This window comes from Xiphophorus hellerii, chromosome 14 (assembly GCF_003331165.1).
Source record: "Xiphophorus hellerii strain 12219 chromosome 14, Xiphophorus_hellerii-4.1, whole genome shotgun sequence".
Classification (NCBI taxonomy): Eukaryota; Metazoa; Chordata; class Actinopteri; order Cyprinodontiformes; family Poeciliidae; genus Xiphophorus; species Xiphophorus hellerii.
The window spans coordinates 257,790-281,017 of NC_045685.1; the positions used below are offsets into that span (position 1 = coordinate 257,790).

Consider the following 23,228-nt stretch of genomic DNA (forward strand, 5'->3'; position numbering starts at 1 on the left):
AGAGTTCAAAATTGGGGGAAATAAAAGAGAAGATAAAAACGTATTTGTGATGGTATTTGTTCTTATGCAGGTCTAACAAAATATTCCCTCTGCAACATTTGTAAATTAGAAAAAGGGTCCATGTGCATCTTGTTTTGTATAATTGTTTTAATAAGTTCAATATGGATAGTTAAAATTCTCCCAAAAACAATTTATGCTTTTAATGTAGTGCTTGCTGTAGCTTCTGGTATTGTGGTAAATCAATCAGCAGTTCTCCACCTAACCACCTCCCAAGCCTTGCCATCCAACACTAAAACCTTTAAGTATTTAGAATAAAGCTCAAACCATAACTCATGTTACACATGAAGCATACTTAATGCACAGGAATTACATAGTGCTGCATGCATGTGCACATATTGACAGATGGCGGGTTTTTCTAAACGAACCACAAGCAAAATTTTTTGTTCACTCCATTTACACTCTTCCATGTCCTCACCCTTAGCACTTCCCTTTGCTTTGCATGGAAATAACTTGCCTAACATTACTTTGTGTGTTTCTGTGTGTGTGTATGAATGTTTATTTCTATATCATTACCGAGAACTCATTTCTTAAGTTAGGTTTTTGTCTTTTTATTTAGAAGTCGCTCATTAATGTATTTTCTCATGATTTTTTAAACATTGTTGCAGATTTTTAAATTCCTAAAGGATCAAGCATGTTTTAAGAACACATTGGTGCAGTTCATAGCTGTTTTAAAGTGCTTTATAAATAAATTAACATTGACAATCATTATCAGTAGCATTTCACTGGCTTTCTTCAGCTGTCAATTGTTTTCTTTTTTTTAAAGCCATTTTGTCCATCATTACATGACATATGTCCTACTTCTGAGCAATCTTGAGATCCTTCAGCGTCATTATGTCTTGCGTTGTCCATTTTTATCTTGTACATATTGACTTCTAGGCTCTTCCTTATACTTGGCATATTTTGTTTTGCTTAATGGTCTGGTCTTGCGAGTGTGGGTGTGAGAGCTTAAGCAAGTTATTTCCTGCTCATATTATTTCTCATTGTTTTTTTTTGTTTGTTTTGTTTTTGTTGGAATTAGCTCAATCATAATTTCCTGAAACATGAGAAAGTATAAGCCTAATTCCTCTGATGCCTACTGTAGAAACCATTGTGAATATTATGTCCTATGATCCCTGCTGCCTGTTCCAATCTTATCCTGACCACCTTCTCCAATGTTTGTCTCCTTTCATTTGAATTTTTGCTTTTCTTTACTCCTTACTTGTTCTTCTTCCAAATGGAAGATGAAGAGACGGAGACTTCAGTCCTGAAATCTGAGCTGATTCGAGAACCAGATCTTCTGTCCGACGTGTCAGAGATGAAACAGGATTTGATCAAAATGACTGCCATCTTGACCGCAGACTCGACAGAGAAATCCCCTTCCTTAGGAAGGTGTGGTCTGGAGAAGGGGACAGACGAAGTTTCTGGAGAACCTTTAGAAATAATGGAAAAGGACCTGGAGAAAGTCAAGGAGGACCTTGAGAAAGTCAGTGAGATACTGAGAAGTGGAACATATGAGGGTGAGGTGGGAGAGGAGGCAGCTAATGCAACAAGAATAGCTGAAGAGTGGGTACTCCTCTCAGACTCTGAAATAGAAGAGGCAAAAAAAATGGCTGCCCTAGGAGTTCAGGAGCCCATTTTGCGTGACAGTAAGGCTAAGAGAGGGGCTCCTAGACCAAAAGCTATCAAGAGCAGTGGTGACCTTAAAGAATACCTCCTGGATGCACCAGTGAGTGCCAAAGTAAAGACTAAAAAAGAGACAGGTGTCCAAGAAAAATTCACTGATGTACTACGGAAAAGTGCAAAACCGTCAACTCAAGTCAAATCCCATGAAAGAAGCATAATTGGTGATGTTAAAAAAACAGTTAGAAGGAAGGGCAAAGATCAGGAGCAGGCAGAGGGATCAACAGAGGCAGGAGCTCTTCTTAGTGTACCAACAGCTCCCACTCCTGCATCACCTGTGTCCCCAGTGATTGAAGAAACCCCTATAGGGTCAATAAAGGACAAAGTCAAAGCCTTACAACAAAAAGTTGAGGCTGAACAAAAGAGCAAAAAAGCCACTGGAAGCAAACCCTCACATTTGCCTGTTATAAGTAAATCGTCATCAAAAGCCAAAGAATCATCTAAATCCAAACTTCCTAAATCCCCAAAAGCTGAATCAGAAAAGCTTGAGGAAACAATGTCAGTTAAAGAACTGATGCAAGCATTCCAAACAGGACAGGATCCCTCAAAGAGAAAGTCGGGGTTATTTGAGGTTAAAACAGCTACATCAAGATCAGAGAAAGCCACACCATCTCAATCTGTTCAGTCAAAATCTATGACGAAAGCAATGACCTCACATGCCTCACAAGGTCAAGAAGTATTGTTGGATCCCCAAAATGCCAAAAAACAGACCACTTTGCAGGAAATATATAAAGAAATCAAATCTAGCACTCACTCAGAACTATCTGAAACACTAGACTTTGGAAATGGTGGCATTGATGATAGCTCTGACAACTGTAAACATGAGGGTGTGGCCAAATCACTAAGTGGCAGTTCTGGAGATCACCTTAACTCAGAGGACAGTTACAAACATGAGGGACTGACCAGTTCAGGCACAACCCCTGAGAGACTGTCTGGACTACAGTCAACTACAACATTGTCATCAACTTCCACAAAAGTTAAAGACCTTACAGACAAGGACAAGTCTGGAGACTCTGGTGTAGGGACTTCTGGTGACCAGGTATCTGCAGAATTGACACTCTGTGTCTCTTCCAGCGAGGCTGCAGATGACCACACAACAAGTGAGTCAATGTCTGTTAGGAGGGCTGAATTTAAGCCAACTAGACCTCAAAACCTTATTAAGAGAGTTTCAGAAACTGTAGAAACATTTCTTAGTGATGACGATAGCCCTGATGATCAGATAGCATTGCCATTAGTTGGTTCTCCAGTCTCTAGATCCCTATGTAAGTATGATGAAAGCTTTGACCTACCTTTAAAGCAAGAATCGGATGCCCTCAGTCCATTAGCTGATGACTCTTTGACAATAAGCCACAGAGACTCTCTAGAAGGTAGCCCTCTGATTGAAGAAAATTCTTCCCATAAATCCCCAGACTCTATTGAGCCCAGTCCAACCACAGAATCATCCCCTCGTGATTCCCTGGAGAGCAGTCCTGTACAGCAAAAAAGCCACCCATCGCTCCCACCAGTACTCAATGCTAATAAGTCATCTAACCACACATCACCCTCTAAGGCCAAAGACCTCCCCCAAGATGCTTTTCATGGTAGGCTGCTTGGAGACCCTGAAACTAGTGCTGATGATGACAGTTGTGAGCAGACATCTCAGATGACAAGTTCGGGTAAGAGTCTCCTCTCCCCTGATACACCTAGTTCTGAAGAGGTAAGTTATGAGGTAAACCCCAGGCTCCTTGATAACGCATTCCTGTGCATTTCATTCAAACCGGCTGCTATCCCTGAAGACCCAGCAGAGGATGATGCAACATACTATGAAGCTAAGAAAAAAATCACTCCAGAGGAGGAAATGTTTAAGATGGCTACCAAAATAAAAACATTTAATCAAATGGAACAAGAACCAAAGAGCAACAGGAGGTTTAGCAAAGATCTGTTTTTCTCAGGAGATGGCAAGACAGGGGATAACAGTTGTGAAACATTAAAGCCCAGCAGTGAAAAGCTTTCGCAAAGTGAATGTCGACTCAATAGACACACAGAAGATTCAAAATTAGCTCATTTTATTGGTCCAGATATTAAAGTACAACCTCCCTCTCCTTTTTCAGCAGGTGTGCATGATGGAACCCAGAGCAAAGAGGTCAAGAATACATCAGCCACTGTCACTTCCGAGGGATCTCATTCTGTCTCAGACCAGCATCATTCAAAATCCAATCTGAAAACTTCATGGGAAGAAGTCCCATCGTCTACTGAAGCTGTTAACCATGTTTGTAACACAACATCAGCAACTTCAAGCATTGAAAACAGGACAGATGAACAAAAACAGGAGAGTTTGAAAAGGTCAAGTGATAATGTAGATAATAGAGGTCATATGTTAGATGTTAGCAAGGTACAGACAGGTATGCAAAAACCAAATTGCAATGTAACAGATGAGGTGAAAGAGGATAGATGGGGTCATGCAGGAGCACCAAAAGCTGGCCTTTGTCCTGGAGTTGCTACAAGTCAAACAAAATATGAAGTCTTTATCTACAATGATGGTGAAGAAGAGAATGAGGCATCAAATCTTCCTAGAACTGAATCAAAAGGAGTAACTGCAAGAGTGGAGACTGAGTCATGGTCTGCCATGCGAGAAGATGATGTCACTTTTGCAGCCCGTGTAAAAGACGAAGAACAGAAGATCCTGAATCTGGTGATGGACCGTCAGTCTGTGCAAGCAACTCCAGACACCACACCTGGTAGAACACCAACAGAAGAGAGCACTCCTACCAGTGAGCCCAACCCTTTTCTTTTCCAGGAAGGGAAGCTCTTTGAAATGACACGGAGTGGTGCGATTGATATGACTAAGAGAAGCTATGAGGAGGAGGGGGGTGGCTTTGCTTTTTTTCAGATAGGTGACCAGTTTTTAGAGGAGCCTACCGTAAATGAGCCCAGGCAAGAAAATAGATCAGCTGGAGAATCAGCAATAGGTCTCAATTTAACACTGGAGCTTAAAATTGGGGAAGATGAAATATTAAAAGATGTTACTGATTCACAGCTTCAGTCCCTATCTGAGGGAGATCAGTTAGGCTGTAAAGCTGATACGTCCAAGTCTAAAATTCCTAAAATGGGCATTTCAGTGTCTACTAAAACTTCAAAGAAAGATCTGGTATGCCCTGAACCTTTTGAGACTAAAACAGAAAACATCATAAGTGAAGGATTATTAGATTTAGAAACAACTGAACAACCAATAACAAATGTACAGACTGCAGAAACTACTGTAACTAGATCGGTTTACTCTGAGCAAGGCCAAGAGTCCTCTGATTCCTCCCCAGAAGAGACAAAGTCAGTGGTAGAAGCCCACAAAACAACAGGCAAGCAGCCACTTAAAGGTGCTTCCCAAAATGGTAAGAAGATACAAAGCACAGCCAAAGCACAAGCTAGGTCTGTTCCTCAAAGTCGAGCAAAATCTATAATTCCCTCACCCTCTCATGTATCACCCCCCTTAACAGCTGTTAAAAAAGAGACCTACTTTACTTTAGACTCTAAATCCAGGATACCTATCAAGGCCAGCTCTGCCAAACCTGATTCTCATGCCAAACGTGTGGAATCCGCTCAAGAGAAAAAGCTTAAAGTTCCTGTAAAAAAGGGCACTAGGAGAAAATCTGAGACAGATGCAGGTCCTTCTGTGGATTTTAAAACTAACACACAATCTTCTAAAGCCAAAAGCTTCTGTGAGGGGGAGTCTACCAGATCACCTATTAAAAAGGTGCAGGATTGTCCCGTGAGTGTTGAGTCTACAAGATCTAAAGGTTTTCAGTCTAGGTTGCCAGTCCGTGGCAAAACTACTCACTCATCTCATTCAACAACAACCACTAAACCAAAAAGCAAACCACAGAAACAGTCTATTGAGTTCTTTGAAGAGATCAGTGATGAAGCAGCAAAAGTCGTGGCAAGGTTGGCACAGGCTGAGACAGATAAAGATGAAGAAGCTGTGACTGCTCTCTCAGATGATGAAAGCAGTCTTATTGATCCATCCATTATTGAAAGAGAACCCTTCCCAGATCTGCGGTTCCCACCCTCAGGAGACGTCTTTCCCATTAGACCACTGTGGGACGACCCTGTTGAGACACAGATGCAGCGAATTCCAGATGATAAAGTCCAAAGTCAAGGTATCCCCCAGTTACAGGGGCTATTCTCTATCTCTTCTACCTCATTAGTGCTCTAGCTGTAAAGGTGCTGCCTCTCTGTCTCTTGTAGTTTTGTCCCTTTGTAGCTGAAGATCCCTTGTTGCTGTGTTACTGGAGATCTATTGTCTATGTATTGCCATCTCTCTTTCCTTCTATGTATTTTGAACATCTCAAGACTGATCTAAAGGCTTTTCAAAACCACTGAAAATTATTTTACTTACTCATTAGAAAATTGAAAACAAAAATTAGGTTCATTTTTGAAAAGAAAAAAAAAGGATTTCTATAAAGCGCTTAGAAAGCCAAACTGGTAACTGGAATTACAAAAAGAAAGCCAGTGAATTCTTTTTAGATCATGTTTGTTAATGTAATTTATCTTGTGACCTTGACCGTTCATGAATGTCTGGTGGTGTTTGCAGTAGATCCACAGGATGAAGCAGAAAGAAATGAACAACGGTTGGCCATTATAGCTGATCACCTGGGCTTCAGTTGGACGGGTGAGTCACACTATGTAGCACACGTCAAGCTAAAACTTTCAAAATGTGTATTCTTTCTTATTAAAACAAAATCTGGATGTTTTGTTCTTGGAACCACAGATTGAATTTAACTTATCTTCTTCCCTGCCAACAGAGTTAGCACGAGAATTGGACTTCAGTGAGGAGAATATCAACATGATAAGAACTGAAAACCCAAACTCTCTGCAAGATCAAAGCCATGCCCTTCTGAACCTTTGGACTGTGACAGAAGGACACAGTGCCTCAGGTCAGTATTTCCAACATTGAGTTGAAACCAGATGAACTGTATAAAAAGGCACTTTGTCATTGTTTTGCTTGCAAAAATTCTAGCCCTAACCCTAAAATTTACATATAGTTACTTAGTCTTGCTCTACTCTCTCACTCTCTACTTCCTCTTCTGAGAGGGGAGATGTGCTACCAGCTCTCCATCTAACGGATGAAATGAGTTTCCTAAATCTGCTGGGATTTACCCTGTCCAGAACTGAAGTAAACTTTGTTTAAAGCTGGTGTCGAGAAAAGATTTGCCTGGTTTCTGACAACCTCCATTCAGATGCTCCACCCTTCTTCCCCCTGTGAATTAGCCAGACTGAGCAAACTGCAGCCAACTAGTTTCACAGGGCACACCTGTTAACGGTCGCTCTCTCTCTTTATTACAACTTGCACTTGTTACTAGGTTGGTTTTAGTGACTCGGGTGAGTCCCAAGGATGTTGTTTTACATATAGTTTTGGGCTAAAAGCAAACTATAAAATATTTTCCACCTTTTCTTCTCCAGAATCAAACATCATAGCTATTTTACAACCATCCAGAACTTTGAGGTGACTCATTAATTGAATGTCCACAACATCTTTTAGATTTTCTTTATACTAAATATTTTAATAGTAAGGCAATTTTGCACGGCTCAGTACAGATTAATTCAGTAGCAGAAAAAAATCAAATAAGTAAAATCAATCAGCCTATCTTTCGCTAATGCTGACACTGGCAACTAAAAACCAGTGTCTGTAAGGACATTGGGTGGGGACCCGGAAATTCAACCACACACAGGAGTTGCAAAGGAAAAAAAGTTTAATAACATTTTCAGATACTGGTTGCGGCTCAGGATGTGGTCATCCAACACAGCACTGAGAAGAGAGGAGAGAAGGCTGGTGATGCACTGATAGAGGGGTAACTTAGAAATGTTCAGCTTAACTGACCTGTAGTGCAATGGACGGGTGGAGCAGAGAACCCAGGAAGAGACTAAGACGATAATCAGGCAGAGGTCATACACAGGAGAGCAGAGAGAGCAAACTTAGCTTGAGGGGCAGGCAATAGTCGATGGTCATGAGGCAAAGCTTGGGTCAGGGTCCAGAAATCCAGAACAGTTGGGATCCGTGAAGGGCTTGGCCCCCCTGCCAATCCTTGGACAGAAAAGGGTCGAAGAAACACTGAAGGCTTTTAAGGAAATGCTGGATCTCTACTGGCTCGTGGCTGTCGATAATCTGGCAAGGAGGCAGAAGCTGAGAGGAGTTTAAGTAGGGCGGGGACCAGGTGGAACAGGTAAGCAATCAGCAGGGGTGGCAGGTGAACTGAATGAGTGTTTACGCACAGCATGGACAGGACAGAACATGAATCATGACAGTGTCAGCATTGGTCAAAGGCGAATTCTGACACAGAGTGGCCGTCAAAGACGTCCGTCTGCCTCGCCATACTCTGTCCGTCTTTAAGAGATGGACAGAGTATGGCGTTTTGAACCCCAGAGCTGGCCTGATGATGAATAAGGTGTTCCAGCAGGAGGACGGTGTTGATCGACGAAGGCAGGGATCTCTGTAGGTCTGATGACCTTTAGTCTCTGCATCGATGTTGAGGTCACACAGGACTTGGGTGCTGGCAGGAAGAGTACTGATTCAGAGCCGCAGCTCTTAGGTCTTAAGATGACTTGCTCATGTGTGTAGCATTCCTCAGCTTCTTGTCTTGTAGCCCTGAAGCTCCCTTCACCTTGTCTCACGATCTTTCTGATGATGTAAACGAGCTGACCTCATGGAAGGAAGGCACCGGTTCTTCGTCTTTGCCTTTGTCTTTGCCTTTATCTTCATCTTTGTCTTTGGGGTCTGAACCCAGCTGATGAGAGAAGTGTGATTTGAAGCCACAAAAACTGCGGGCCTGACTGGTTGGTCCCCATGCGCCGGACAGTCTTTGGCTCTGTGGCCCCGGCTCTTCTTCAGCTGCAGAGTTCTTTGTCCATTTCAATCTTGGCTCGAAGCTGCCTGGAGGATCAAACCAAAGGTTCCTCTTTTGCACTCACCTTTTATAGGGTTTATCCACCCTTTTGGTGCGTTTGCATTGGCTAGCACTGTTGCTGTGCTTGTTTCATTGGCTGACTGCTTGGACAGATGATCTCATATCCATCTTTGTCTTAGAGACATTATGTCTTGATGTCTGTTCTAATGTCTCAGGGTCAACGGTCCTCCTACGTTCGTTGCCTGCACAACCTTTTCTTTGAAAAGTTTAAGTTGTTCAACAACCTGTTTCCAAATAAGGCGTTGATCATCTCTGCTCTCCTGTTAGTTCCCCTTTTTCCCTTAACCTTTCACCTACCATCTACCTCCAACACATCAGTGATGTTTAATTGCAGTTACACGTTTTACATCATTTTAAGTTCAATGTCAAAATAACTGTGAAGGAAAAATTTAGTAGACAAGTTTAAATAAATTTGAATGTACACTTTATGATGTTTTTATTAAAGGTTTGCACTCAGTTGCAACTCAACAGGACATATGCTTTTCTGACCCTCCTCAAATAAGTGAAGACCAGGGTGTTCAGCAGTTAGAAATGTGAAGACATGGCTAAGGTGATAAGCGTAGATTGTAGAAATTCAGTTTCTAGTATCTGTTTAGCCATCAGCAGAGAGGCCTTCTTGGAGAAACGCCTTACATTGAGCTGTGAATGTGTATGCAACTCTGCTCCACTGAAACTTACAGATAAGTAACGTATAGATTTTTACCTGACACTTGAGTCAGGGGGTGTGACTAAGTAATGTGTGATGTATCCTATGTAAATGAGGGGACGTTCAGCCCCAAGTCAGAACTCATCCGATTCTCACTGAGATGTGAGCTTTGTATGTTTTCTCCATTTGCAAATGTTAATTAAAGCTGTGTTTGTTCTCTTTTAAAGCTGAAGTTTGGTCTCGAATTTTGTGCAACTTAACATAACATTTATAAATTCTTTAGCTTCTCTGATTCATTTATAATTTTATGATAACCATAACTTATTAGTTACTCTTATTATAATCTTAATGTGAGTTATTACAAATGACCTTCTGAAAAGTAACCAAGAATAATCTATTATTGTAATTATTTGAAACCAAAGTTACAGTTACTTGTTTTACTTCTAAGTGTTCCCACAAGTGTAAGTGTAAGTATTATTATAAGTAAACCAATATTAATATAAGTATTTTACTTTGGGTCTAATTCAATTACTCAAAATATTTAGATTTCATTCTTTAAAACTTTCATGCTTTGAAATAAGGAATAGTCTCAACTATTTTGATAAATCTACAGGCTGGAAACTTACTTCCTCTTATTCCAGGAAACCTGCTTTTCCTGTTTCATGACTGTCTGACTGACTATGATTTCTTATGATTAGATAGAAAAAAGAAGTAGAATTAAAGCAAAGTTTGCAGGAGACAAAAACAACACAACCAGATTGATTTTATTGAAGTTTAAGTCTACTGTTGGGTCTAGATGTCACTTGTGTGATTAATTTTAAAGATAACTTTATTTATTATTACTGTTAAATAATAACAGGGGAAGTGGGATGAGCTCAGGTTTTCTTGACAGTACATAACATGAGCCTGATTCTACTGCAGCACAGCAGCATGCAGGTGGATCAGATGAGTTTGATTGCAAAAGGACATTTTTAAAGGAAACAAGATTGTGTAAAAGAATTTAGGTTAGGTTAAAAAAGGAAAATACTCTGGCCGACACTCAAGCACAGTAGATGGCGATAATGCATCTTAACGTTGGATGTCACCCACCATTAAAACCAAGAAGGAGAAGAAGAATAGCTTGATTGTGGAGAGGAAGAGCTGAGGAGGAAAACAGAGAAGGCTGATAGGCCAGAATCATAGCAGTAATGTTTGAAACCATCTTATTAGTTGTAGTTTTCTTCATGCTTTTGTAAACAATTGTACGTTCAACACATCTACTGTGCATACACTGTGCATAGTGTATGTACATTTTTGACTTATATTTTAATTCCAATAATTATCTCTCACTGTTTTGGCATTTGGCAAGTACAAATTATTTTGGTGAATCTAACTAATCTGAAACAGGAAAATCTTTTTCTGATTGAATGTCAAACTGAGGAAAATAGTTCTATGTAGTTTAACACAGTATGTGTAATATCTGGTTTCAACTGAATAGGAATGACCCAAATTTCTTCTTTTTCAGAGTTAATATTTTATTTTTTAATTGTCTTTTTTTGGTGTTTCAGCAGAATCAACACTTATAAAGAGGTTGACAAAGATCAACCGGATGGACATTGTTCATCTTATTGAAACCAAGATAAACAAATCTGCAGAAGAGGAGACATCTTCACATACCTATGCAGAGATTGAACAAACCCTCATGCTGGACCATAGTGAAGGTGTGAAAAGTTACAATATTTTTTTCTTTATTTTACACAGACTAGTGATTTGGATGTTATCAAACTGGTTGTGGAACTTTTTAATATTTAAACAAACAAGCTTTTGTGTTTCGTCCTCACCCGAATGCTCCGACAGGTTTTGGCACCATTCATGAAGATATTGACAGTCCAAGGTCAAGCAGATGTAAAGAAGCTGCTGGCAGAAGCCCAGTTTTAGTTCAAGAAGTACCTGTGGTATCAGCAGAGGAGCTATCTACTAGTTTATCATCACTTCAAGAAACATCAGGACGATTTGAGGCAGGTCCAATGGCTACAGAATTCATGAAAAAAGCCCAGAAAGAAAAACTACAAAGAGAGTTGGAAACAACAAAGTAAGTTGAAATTTTGTGAATTAACAGAAGTGCAAGGCCTTCATAAATGCTAATATTTTAACACAGACCACATTTATATAAGTGTAACATTTGTTAATTGAAAATATATTCATATTTTGCTAAATTAGATATAATGGTTTCAGCATACATTAATTAAAAGTTATTTAACATTAAATTGTTTAACATTTACATTTTGTATTTCAACTACCGGGCAAGTTTACTTTGTAAAAGTTCAAAGAACAATCTTCAAAGTTAGATTGTTTTGTTATGATAGCTACAATCTGATGCTGTGAGTTTAATCTTTGAGTTTGAGCTCTGTTTGTTCACAAATACATCTCCGTAAAATACAATCATGACTAATTGCTTTTAAGGTTGGCCAATTAAACAAGGCCCCTGTCGCATATTTATCTAAATCCATGGTGAAATGCTGTTAGTGGTGTTGATGGGGCCCCTAAATCAAATTCTGCACAAAGCCTCATTCAACCTTGGACCGGCCCTGCATGATGAGCTAAATCCTCTGCACTGCGTATCTCTGCTGGATACAGAGGGACAAATTGGAGATTTCATATATGTGGCTTTAGTAGCTCTTTCATTTCATGTCTGTTGAGTTTTTCAAAAGCACCACAGAAACTGTTTTGGTTGCCTGAGCTTTATAGGTTTTTCAGATTTCCGTGCTGAGGTAAACTTCAGAAATCACGCAGCGACAGCGTGAGGGAACGCACAGAGGCACCAGTGCTGTGATTGGTCTGTGTGCCTGGCTTTGTGGCCTGTTAAATGCATCAACAGGCCACAAAAAGATGAGTTTATTCCTAAAACTCATCTTTTAGGAATAATTCTGCTATGCCAGTGAAATGTTCAGTGCAACAGAGACTCTTGCAGTCAGACTTATTTTTTAAAAAAAGGAATAAAATAATAATTTTTCTTCTTTTTTTTCAAAAAACAAAAACAAGCAGTGCTTAGCCGGGGGGGGGGAGCATAGCTTGACTGGCTGCTGACTGGCTGTTATAATACACTGGGGGAACACTGGGGAAACCCTGCAGTCACTGTATGTTAGGTGTGAGTCCCAGTCAATTCATCCTTAGTTTGTGAAACTACATTGAGTTTTTCCCACTCAAGTCTAATCACCATTAGGATGAATTGTTTAGTCTACTTTAATTGAACTCTAGTCAAAGTAGACTAAGCACTGGACTTTCTGGGTCTAGAAAGTCCAGTTTGAATGGGAAGTTGTGAATGTGTAATTTAACTTTGATGTGGCCCAAAAAAGGGAACTCTGGTTCATCTACAAACGTAGGTCTGTGTTTGGTTAAAGTGAACTCTGGTGGGGTTCAAATGCATTATTGAATGCCAAGTGGACTGATAACTGAAAGGGAGGGGTAAATACAACTAAAGCAAACATGTGCATCTTGCACTAAAAGGAGCAATGGCTTGTGCACTTTAGCCAAAAACAAAAGAGAAATCATACAACTGCTAAAATCTGACACAACATGAAGCTATTTTGTGAGGAAGTTGTGCTACATGTCTTGTTCAGGGGTTTTGTGTCATTTCCCCTAGTGGTTTTTGGTGCAGCGACACCACAGGCAAGTGGATAAACATGTTTTTCAAAGCTTTTTGTTTGTTTGACAAAGAGCAGTGTACAAAAGTGCACCAGCTGAAATGTAACATGTCTACTGAGTCTACTGGACTATTAGGTGTGAAAACACTAAGTTACAAACTGAAGTTCTCATTTCTGAAACTATGACCCAGCAGGATCATAACATTATTATCTTTTCTGTTTTTTGACCAAGGCTCAGCACTGAGGTATATGAAAGGCACGTGACCAGTTTTGACATCCAGAAGAAATTTATGTTTAACTTTAATATGCATGATGTATTTCTACAGATTACTTTTGGATTTTTCTAATCTCACTGCATGAACAAATATGACATTGTTGTTTTCTTGCAGCTCATCACAAAATATATATGAAGAAGTGACAGACCTGGTACATGTTGGGAGTTACAAGCAAGTAAGTCCTTTATTCACTTTGTACCGCACCTCTCCCTACAACCTCCGTTCTCATGTGATAGACCCTGTGTACAAAGGGGGGCCCAACTTGTGTGCGCAGGTCACCCCACCTCCAAAATCCACTTTTGAATCATGTGAAGATGAAGGAGCTGTTCAAAGCGAAGGGGCAGAGGGTGGCGAGGAGTGGAGTTTGGAGTGTCTACGAACTACTCTTACAGGAGACAGCATAGATTACCTATCCCCATCAGCTCTGCGAGAGACTTTCAACAGCTCTCGAACGGGTCTTTGTGAAGATCGACCACTGTCCATGACTGATTTTGGTGACAGCTTGTTTGAGTATGAGCAAGCTGAACAGGACTTCAAAGAACTTTCTATGGAACTCACCAAACCTGATGAGGCTTCTGAAAAAGGATCAGCAACACAACAATCTACGAGTGAACAGCTTGCTTCGCCCACATCAGGGTTCACAGTCAGGACAGAATGCACACGTTCCAAGCAAACGGCCACGCTAAGTGTGGATGAAGTGTTACACCGACTTTATAAAGGCCTGTATTTGTATGGTGTTGAATCCATGGATTCAGAGGCTCAGGATCTCTCTGTAATAGCTGAGAGTTCACCCCTTCAAGCAGTCAGAAAAGATGAAGTTCATGCGACTCATAGCCTCACAAAGGGTAGCATGGAATTAGAGAAAGAACATTTTCATTCAGTAGATTTTGTTTCAAGCATACCCAGGGTTGAGTATGGCTTTGAAAAAGCAAAGTCACTCAGAGCACCATCTCTGCCTAAGTATGAATCAATGCCTGGAATAATTTCTGGCCTTCAAAGCTCACATAAGTGTTCTCCAGATACTGTAATACTCCTAAGTGAGTCCAGGGCCTCCTCACCCGAGTCTGTCTCATCGGTAAATGAGCTGAATTTACTTTCCCCAGATTCTCCAGTGCCACAGTTTAGGCCCTTATCCCCACTTCCACCACCTCTCTTATCATGGGAACTTGGAGAGGATGGGACTGCAGCCCCAAGGTCAAACCATACTCTTTTGCTCTTAACATCGGATACAGAAGAAAGACCATTAAGACCAATGGTTTCAAACAAAAGACCAATTGGAAGTGCAGTATCACCAGTCAGTGTCTATAGTGGTGAGCAGTCCATGTCACCTCATTCATTAACTTTTAACATGGAGGACAGAGCATCGTCTCCTGAGTCCATTATTGCTGAAACGGTATATTCGCTTTTTGAACCCGAGCATTATGGTTTCCATAAGTTCCGCTCATTATCTCCACCAGACTCTCCTGTCCAACACTTTAGACAATCTCCTTGTGAGCCTTTTCAGTATGAAGGTATGCCATCTTCACCAGAGTCAGAAAACTGGCCTGATCCAGTTTTTTTAAGTAGAGCCCACTGTTCCAGATTATTCGGCCCTGGTACAGAAACCAGCTCAATGTCTTCAGTGCTATTTCATCATGAAGAACAAGCTTTATCACCTTCTCTTGTTACATCTGGAGATGAATCTGTGTCAGCAGAATTATCAGAGATGCATACAGCTTCCTCCACTAAATCAACAAATGCAACTTTGGCTTCCAAAACTGATGATCACCTGCTAAAATCATTGTTATGTGATGCACAGAAAAATCAACAAACACTAACAAAGTTACAATGTGAAAATGAAGATGACTGGTTTATTTCTCTGCATAATGTTGAGGAGAGATCTGTTTCTTCAGATTCAGTGTCTGAATACAGACCAATGTCACCACAGTCCACACTGTTAGACATTAGAAGACATTCTCCTGAATCAGACACAGTTGATGAGTGTCTGTACCCAGATTCTCCGATACCACAGTATATGTCCTTTACACATCATGCAGTTCTAGGAAATTATTACGCATCCTCAACTGAATCTGTATTGTCAGATGTTAAGTACGAAGCCATGCCTTTGTTGTCATGTTTTGATGATAGGCCACTATCTCCTGATTCTTGTGGCTCTGAGACTGATTATAGATTATTGACTTATCCTGAAACAGACCAACTTGTTCACAAAGAGTTTGCACTTGAATTTGTACAAACTGTCGTTATTCCAAAAGAATCAAGTCTTGGTGAATTTGAAACAACACAAAGTACAGAGACAGAAGAAAGGTCGACCAGACCAGTACAACAGAATTCATCCCAAACAGAGTCGATACAAGCTGACGGTACAGAGTCAGACCAAAACATTGCTCCACCCCTGGAAAAAACAAAGCTTCTGTCAACTGATGGCAGTAAAACACAACTATCTCCAGTTTATTCAGAGGCAAAAAATTCAAATGTGAATGTTAAATGTGCTACATCAGTTAGAATGAAAATGTTTGGTGAGACATCCTTACCGTCTTTGTTTCAACAACCTACATCTGAGGATCTGAAATGCTCATTACTATCAACTTCAGACACACCTGAAGAGTTTTCAGCTTTCTGGCCTGCAGTCAAAACAGAACAGCCTCCATTAGGCTACAGTTATGATGCAGAACCTTCCAGGATAATTTCTCAAATCCATGATTCACTGTATTCAAGAGAAACATTTAGAAGCAAAGAAGGAAACCATCAATTTTATGGCACATTATTAGACTATAATCAGGAAAATTCAGGAGGAGCTATTGATGATCAAACCAATTATTTGTCAGTAGAAATGTACAAACGGTCATTATCACCTGACTCCGAAGCACAATTCCAGCCATTGTCACCTGAATCGCTAATGCGGCTAGAAATGGTAAGGCCAGACTCTTCTCTGTCAGGCAGATCTGCAGGTAGTCACCAAGCCTTAACACTAGACTCCCCTATTCCTCAGTTCCAGACCTCCTTCACAGATGCTTCAATACTTTGTGTCAGATCAGTGTCACCAGAATCAAGTTTGTCAGATCTGGAAATAGAGTTAGGTTTAAACATTTTATTTTTTGAGGACAGACCATCATCTCCTGATTCAGTATCATCTGTCAGTGCAAATAAGACACGATCAATCGACTCTCCTGTTCTCAGTTTTGAAATGTTTTCATCAGAATCTTTTATAAGAGAGACATCTGACCGATCTTCATTAAATGATTCTGTCTACCCAGCTGATGAGTACGGATGTGTCTCTTTGGCAACAATACCCTTTGAGAACAGACCCCCATTTTTGAATTCTGTTGATGAAAACGAACCCCATTCACATGAATCTCCTGTACCGGAGTTTGGACAAAGTTCATCAGAAACTCATTTAACACTATGGGAGAGATCCTTTTCACCTGTTTCAATGTGTTCAGATGCAGAGTTCAGCTCTGCGTCAATGGAATCATTACATGGTGAAAGCTGGCCTTCATCTGTAGATTCTGTTGACAGAAACTATCCTCTCTCAACAGAATCCCCCATTCCTGAGTTTGGCCTATTTTTAACAGACTTCTATCCTCAAACCACCCTGCAGGGATCTGTGTTCACTGTTTCAAGTTCCTCAGACATGCATTATGGGTCTGCTTCTCTGGAACCATTATTTGGTGAGAGTCCATCCATGTGTTCCTTTGAGGAAGATAGGTCATTTTCAAATGAGTCACCAATACCAGAGTTTGAACAAGTTGTGCAAGACTATGATCTGTCTGCACAAGGTAGATATTCTTCACCTGTTTCTGTTAAATCAGATATAGAGTATGGCTGTATCTCTTTAGAATTGCTATTCAATGACAGCAGATCTTCTTCAGTAGATTTTGTTAACGAAACATACCTCTTGTTACCAGAATCCCCTATCCCAGAGTTTAGCCAGGTTTTACTGGACCCCCATGTCTCAACCATTCTGGATGGATGCCTGTCTCCTGTTTCAGTGGCTTCAGACATGCAGTCTCGATCTGTCTCTTTGGAATCATTATTTGGTGAGAGCCGACCTCCATCTGTTGATTCCATGGATGAAAGTGGACCACTTTCACATGAGTCACCCATTGCAGAGTTGGGAGAAATTCTTGTAGAATCTGATCTGACTTCACTTGAAGGGCATTCATCGCCTGTTTCTGCTATGTCAGAAATTGAATTTGGGTTTGTGTCTATAACATCAGCATTTAATGAGAGCAGACAGTCATCTGCTAAGAAAAGCTGTCCTGTTTCACTAGACTCATGCATTCCAGAGTTTGAACACACTTTGGTAAAAGTTAATATGAACACACAACAGAGATCCTTGTCAGTTCTTTCAGATCTAGACTGTGTGATGTCAGATATTGAATATGCACAATCAGATGTAGACTTATCTATTTCAGAACAGAGACCCGACTCACCAGAATCACAGGCATCTGAGACCATGGTGATAGAACAGACCAATACTTCTACTTATTTAAAGGAAATCAGGGTACCAGTCTACAGACTTGTTTTTGATGCAGAACTTTGGAAGCTTATCTCTCAAATACGAGATCCTCAGTACAGTGGGGAGACATTCTTTAGTAAAACAGGAGTTTTTGAATATGTTGGCACCAGAACTGAGTATTTTCCAGAATCCCCTGTAGTAAGAACAAGCGAGTTGGAGGATAATATAAGGTCAGGCAATGTAGAAGTAGAATCCAGATCTTTGTCTCTTTTGGAAATGACTACAAATGCTAAAACATCAGATTCCAACTTGTGTCTAGATTCTCAAGGTCCCAGATTTTCCTTTCAACACCTCAACATTTCTCAGTCTCTGCTAGATTCACCAGCATCAACTGTGTCAGATGAAGATTCAGAACATTGCATGCTCACAATTTTCAGTGGAAGCACAAATCAATCAATGATTTCAGCAACATCTGTTGATGACAGGAGTGCAATATCACATGATTCACCCTTCCCAGATTTCCCAGATTTCAGGCCAGAGTCAGTTACAGCTTATTCAATACCAATACCAGAAGGTGAATGTCAGACCCTGTTACTTGATTCAACTGTAAGTCAGTTCAAAGCAGAAGAAACTGAACGTTTTCCCTCATTTGTTGGATTCAGGTCAGAATCTCCTCCATCAGTTCCTTCACACTTGGAGTGTGCTCATCTAATAAGTATATCGAGGCAAACTGAAGACATATCAAATGCATTCGAGTCAAAAGCCAAGCTTCAAAGGAGACCTTTGTCATCTGATTCTGAGTCAGAGTGTAGGTCTATATCACCTGTGTCTCTGACTTTCATTTTCAAATCAACATCCCCTGAATCTGTTGGTTCTCCAAATGAATTCAGAGCGCTCTCCCCAGATTCTCCAATTCCAGAGTTTAGGAAAGTACTACAGGAATCCATAAACAGATACTGTGAGCTTAGATCTTCTTCCCCAGAGTCAGTGTCATCAGATTTGGACGTAAAAATGAATTGGGGGGTGACGTGGTTTGAGGAACAGTGTCTATCTCCTGACTCTATAGCCTTAGGTAGTGAATACAAAAGTCTTCCAGCTGATTCTCCAGTACCTGACTTTAGACAACTTTTCTCAGTTGCTCATGTTGATTACAGTTGTTACAGGGCATCATCACCTGAATCCAATCATTCAGATTTGGATTTTGCTCCCTTCATTTCTCAGCTGTTTGAAGATGAAGTTAAAGAAAGACCAAATTCCCCAGAGTCAAATCTGTCTTTGCATGAATACCAACATTTATCCCCAGACTCACCAATACCTCAATACACACACAGGGAGGAAAACACATTAATATGTGGTTATGCATCTCCTGTGTATTCAGTTGAGGAGTTAGAGATAGAGTTTTGTGAGTCCCAGCTTATTGAGGACAGAGGAACATCTTTTGGTTCATCAGCTGAATCTGAATTCAGACCAGACTCCCCCATTCCTGATTTTACTCAGGCGCTACAAGAGTCCTTTAATTCACACTTAACTTTAAGGTTCTCATCCCTAACCTCACTATCTTCAGATGAAGAAACCAATTTAGAATTGGACATATCTATGCCTTGTCTTTTTGAAGACCGAGCAGTAACTCCTGGTTCTTCAATATCACAAGATGAATTGAGACCAGACTCGAGGATTCCTGAATTTACATTTAATCATGCTGAAATATGTCATATGAATGTAATGTTTTCATCTTCTGAGTCATTGGCTTCAGACAAAAATTTGGAGATTGATTTGTGTACGACTTGGCTTTTTGAAGACAGAGCGACATCTCCTGGTTCAACAACATCCAAAGAAGAGTTTGACTCTCTTTCATCAGACTCTCCCATTCTCACACTTACTCAAATACCAGAAAAATCCATAGTTTCTCTCTTTGTTTCAAGGTCTACTTCACCAGAATCAGTGTATTCAGATTTGGAAATGGAATTATCTTCCTCTCTGATGACAGATGATTGCCCCCTATCGCCTCAAAGTCAATATGGATTGCTTTCTCCAGATTCACCTGTTCCTGACTTTACACTGGACTTTACTGATAGTCATCATAAGATACGTTACAACAGGTCATCATCAATTGAATCAGAGGCTTCAGAAATTGAATATGCCCGTTTAATTTCACAGACTTTTGATTTTGAGGACAGTGTAGAATTCTGCCCAACAGGACAGTCGGATGATGAGCTTGGATGTTTGTCTCCCAACTCTCCTTTACCCCTGCACCCCATAGCCTTATCTTCTAATGTAAGGGTCAGATACAGGTCCACTTCTCCCGAGTTTGAGTTCTTAGAGGAAGATGTGGAGACTGATTTGTGTATGACTTGGCTTTTTGGAGTCCGAGCAGAATCTCCTTGTTCAAGAATATCCAAAGAAGAGTTGAGACCACTTTCGCCAGATTCACCTATTCCCAAATTTAGGCAACAGGACTCCATAATACCTAACTTGGAACTAAGGTCCACGTCACCTGAATCAGTGTTTTCAGATTTAGAAATGCCTTCAGAGTTTCCCAGCTTAACTGAAAGTAGACCTTCTTCCCCAAAATCTTCAACATCAATCAGGCTTTCACCTGATTCTCCTCTACCTGACCTTGTGCAGCCAGTGTTTGAACTACCTAAGGCAATTTTTAGAAGTAGGTCGATATCCCCTGAGTCATCTTGTTCAGAGGTTGAATATATTGTGTTAAGCCTGGGGTCATTATTGTATGACAACAGACAATCTTCTCCAAGTTCAGGAGCATCTGGAGATGAAAACCAAGCACGGTCTCCTGACTTGTTAAGATCTGATTACAAAGAAGCAATGCGAGAACATGTTATAGTAAATGTTGGCTATAGATCACCGTCCCCTGAGTCTATTGAGTCAGATGTTGAAAACGCTTTAGGTGAACTTTTGATAGCAATGGGATTTGGTGTTGAACATAGGAAAGATTCTCTTCTGTCAATAGAGTCACAGATTCAAGACAGGTCATTTTCAACTGAGTCCATACCAGATTTCAAATCCATGTCACCTGATGAATTGATGTCACTTAGAAGCAATAGAAGTGAATCTCCAGAGTCAATTGAGGAAAACACAAGATTATCACCAGACTCAGCACTTCCTTCTTTTACTCAGAATTTACTTGAGACTGTAATACAGGAAACATACACTAGGGCTTCATCCCCTGAGTCTCTGCTGTCAGATACTGAATATTACTTGGTAAATTATTCATTTGACAAAGGACTTGAAGACAAAAGAACAGTGTCACCTCAGTCAGAAAGATCAGATATTGAATATCCTCCTGAATCTCCAGTACCTGATTTTACTCAGACATTTGCAGAATCTGCTGTGATTGTAACAAGCTATCCATCAATAGAATTTTCATATTTTGATGAAATGTCACAGCTATCAATACCATTTTATGCAGAAGCGAGAACGTATACACTAGAATCATTGGAGTCAGAGAAAGAGGAGCATTTAGCACCCAAATCATCACTGGTTGAAACCAGTGATCACAGTGTTTCAGAAACATCAGTTGAGCCTCTCCCACCTGCCACTGTACCTCAGTACAGTCTTTTTTATGGTGCTGAGCTATGGAAGCTGATTTCTCAGGTACGAGATCCTCAGTATGCAGGAGAAACCTTTATTAATAAAACAGCTTTTGTGCAGTTTATATGTAACAAAGATACATATGAAAGGAATGTTACAAATAATCAACAGGACAATAGAATAAAAAACAAAAATGACAAAGATCGATCATCCTTATTAACACATTCAGAAGTTACTCATCAGTTCTCTTCTACAGAAACAAAAAGAGCAATGAACACACAGCTGACAGAATCACCACTTCCAGTGATTGAACACATTTTATCAGGAACAGCTCTTTACAAGCAGCTAGAGCTTGAATCTACAGAGACGCAGTTGTGGTGTAATCCTATGCTATCTACCTCAGTATCTGACAAAAAGAGCAATCATCTCTACAGATCTCCAGAATGTCTCAGTCCAAATTTACCAGAGGTGGAAGACGCTAGAGTATCACCCGAATCTGCTAAATCTGTCAGTAAATTTGGGCCCATCTCACCAGAAGCCACCTTACCAGAACTGAGGTTGGCATTGTCAGAATGTGTCAGGAATCTCAGAACAACATCATCTCCTAAATCTAAAGCTTCAGATCTTGATTTATTGCAACTGACAGACATTTTAGAATTCAGGCCTTCACCTCCAGAATCTGCTCTGTTTGAGAATCAGGATGAGAGTCACAGGCCTTTGTCATCTCAGTCACAGTCACTTGTGTCTTTCCAATTAGCCATGTCTGACCAAAGACCATCATCTCCAGAAACCGTTTCAGAATGGGTTCAGAATAGGTCACTTTCTCCAGACTCCCCCATCCCTCAGTTTGCTCCGGTATCACAGGTCTACCCCATAAAACATCTTATCTTAGGCTCATCTTCAGATTCTGAATCCAGTGATTCTGCTGATATGTCAGATGGAAACACTAGCCGACCCTCCTCACCTGAATCCATTTCATCCATCAATGAGTTCAGTTGGTTATTTCCTGATTCACCAGTTCCTGAATTTATGAGAATTTTAACTTCTTGTTTTATGGATCCTACTTCCTATGATAGATCCCCCTCCCCTGTGTCTTTGTCATCAGACTCTGAGTTTGTAGCCTTACCCGTTGACTGTTGGACTGACGATAACCCCAGACCTCTGAGCCCTGCAAGCCTTGAATCTGAGAAGAAATTTTGTTTTGATGATGAGCTCAGTTCAGAGGTTTCACCCCACACATGGGGTGAAACATCTTCCTTACAACCAGAACAGTCTTTATCATTTCCTCAGACAAAGTTAGCGACTGTGTCATCATCACTCATTAAATCTGCTAAAGAAAATTGCCCTCATCTGCAACAAATGACAGAATCCAAGTCAAAATTCTGGATATGCAAAGAAGAAATTTTCCACAATTCAAAAGCAGATGAAAATGCCAGAGAATACTTGTCTCCAAAGCCATCAACAGCTAAAGATGCAAAACAAAAGGAAACAAAGACCCAACAAAAAAGTGGTGAAGAACTACAGAGCAAACCAGCCCATCATAGGGTAAGACATCTATGTCTTGCTCTAGCATGAGAATGCACCAATAACCTTTTGATAACTCTTTTGATAACACACTGCTTTTAACTCAGGACGTGCCGGGCTAACGCTATAGGTACAGAGGCCTTTGATACTTTGAAGGAGTTTTGGATTTTTTTGGGTTGTTAATATTACTAACCACTTTCTATTTTCCTCTGGTTCATTTTTGTGTGATGATGAAATACTGCAACATTTTCTTACACCAGGATAACCAAGTCCAGGTCTGGAGAACTAATATTCTTTAACTTAAATAAATCCCCTCTCCATAAAACCTGAACCAAATGACTGAATTGCTATTTGGTTCAGCAATGAGTCTTTCCTTTGCTTCAGATGTGTTAGAGAAGGGATGCATCTAAAAGTTGCAAATCCTCAAGGACTGGACTTGGGCACCCCCGGCTTAGATATACATTATGTTGGTCTGACTGTTGGGTGATTTAAACA

General features: G+C 40.4%; 1 protein-coding gene across 31 annotated transcripts in view; it reads left to right on the plus strand.

Moving 5' to 3' along the window:
- Nucleotides 1-23,228, plus strand: part of ank2b (ankyrin 2b, neuronal) — a 250,031-nt gene that overhangs the window by 194,361 nt on the left and 32,442 nt on the right. For 19 of the 31 annotated variants that reach the window (XM_032582192.1, XM_032582194.1, XM_032582187.1 and 16 more), the window contains 6 exons: nt 1,281-5,849; nt 6,284-6,361; nt 6,495-6,626; nt 10,848-11,000; nt 11,137-11,371; nt 13,313-13,373. In XM_032582192.1, coding sequence (XP_032438083.1) covers nt 1,281-5,849; nt 6,284-6,361; nt 6,495-6,626; nt 10,848-11,000; nt 11,137-11,371; nt 13,313-13,373 — 5,228 coding nt within the window. The remainder of the gene's footprint in view (nt 1-1,280; nt 5,850-6,283; nt 6,362-6,494; nt 6,627-10,847; nt 11,001-11,136; nt 11,372-13,312; nt 13,374-23,228) is intronic. The other 12 variants (XM_032582184.1, XM_032582211.1, XM_032582213.1 and 9 more) reach the window with 6 other exon arrangements.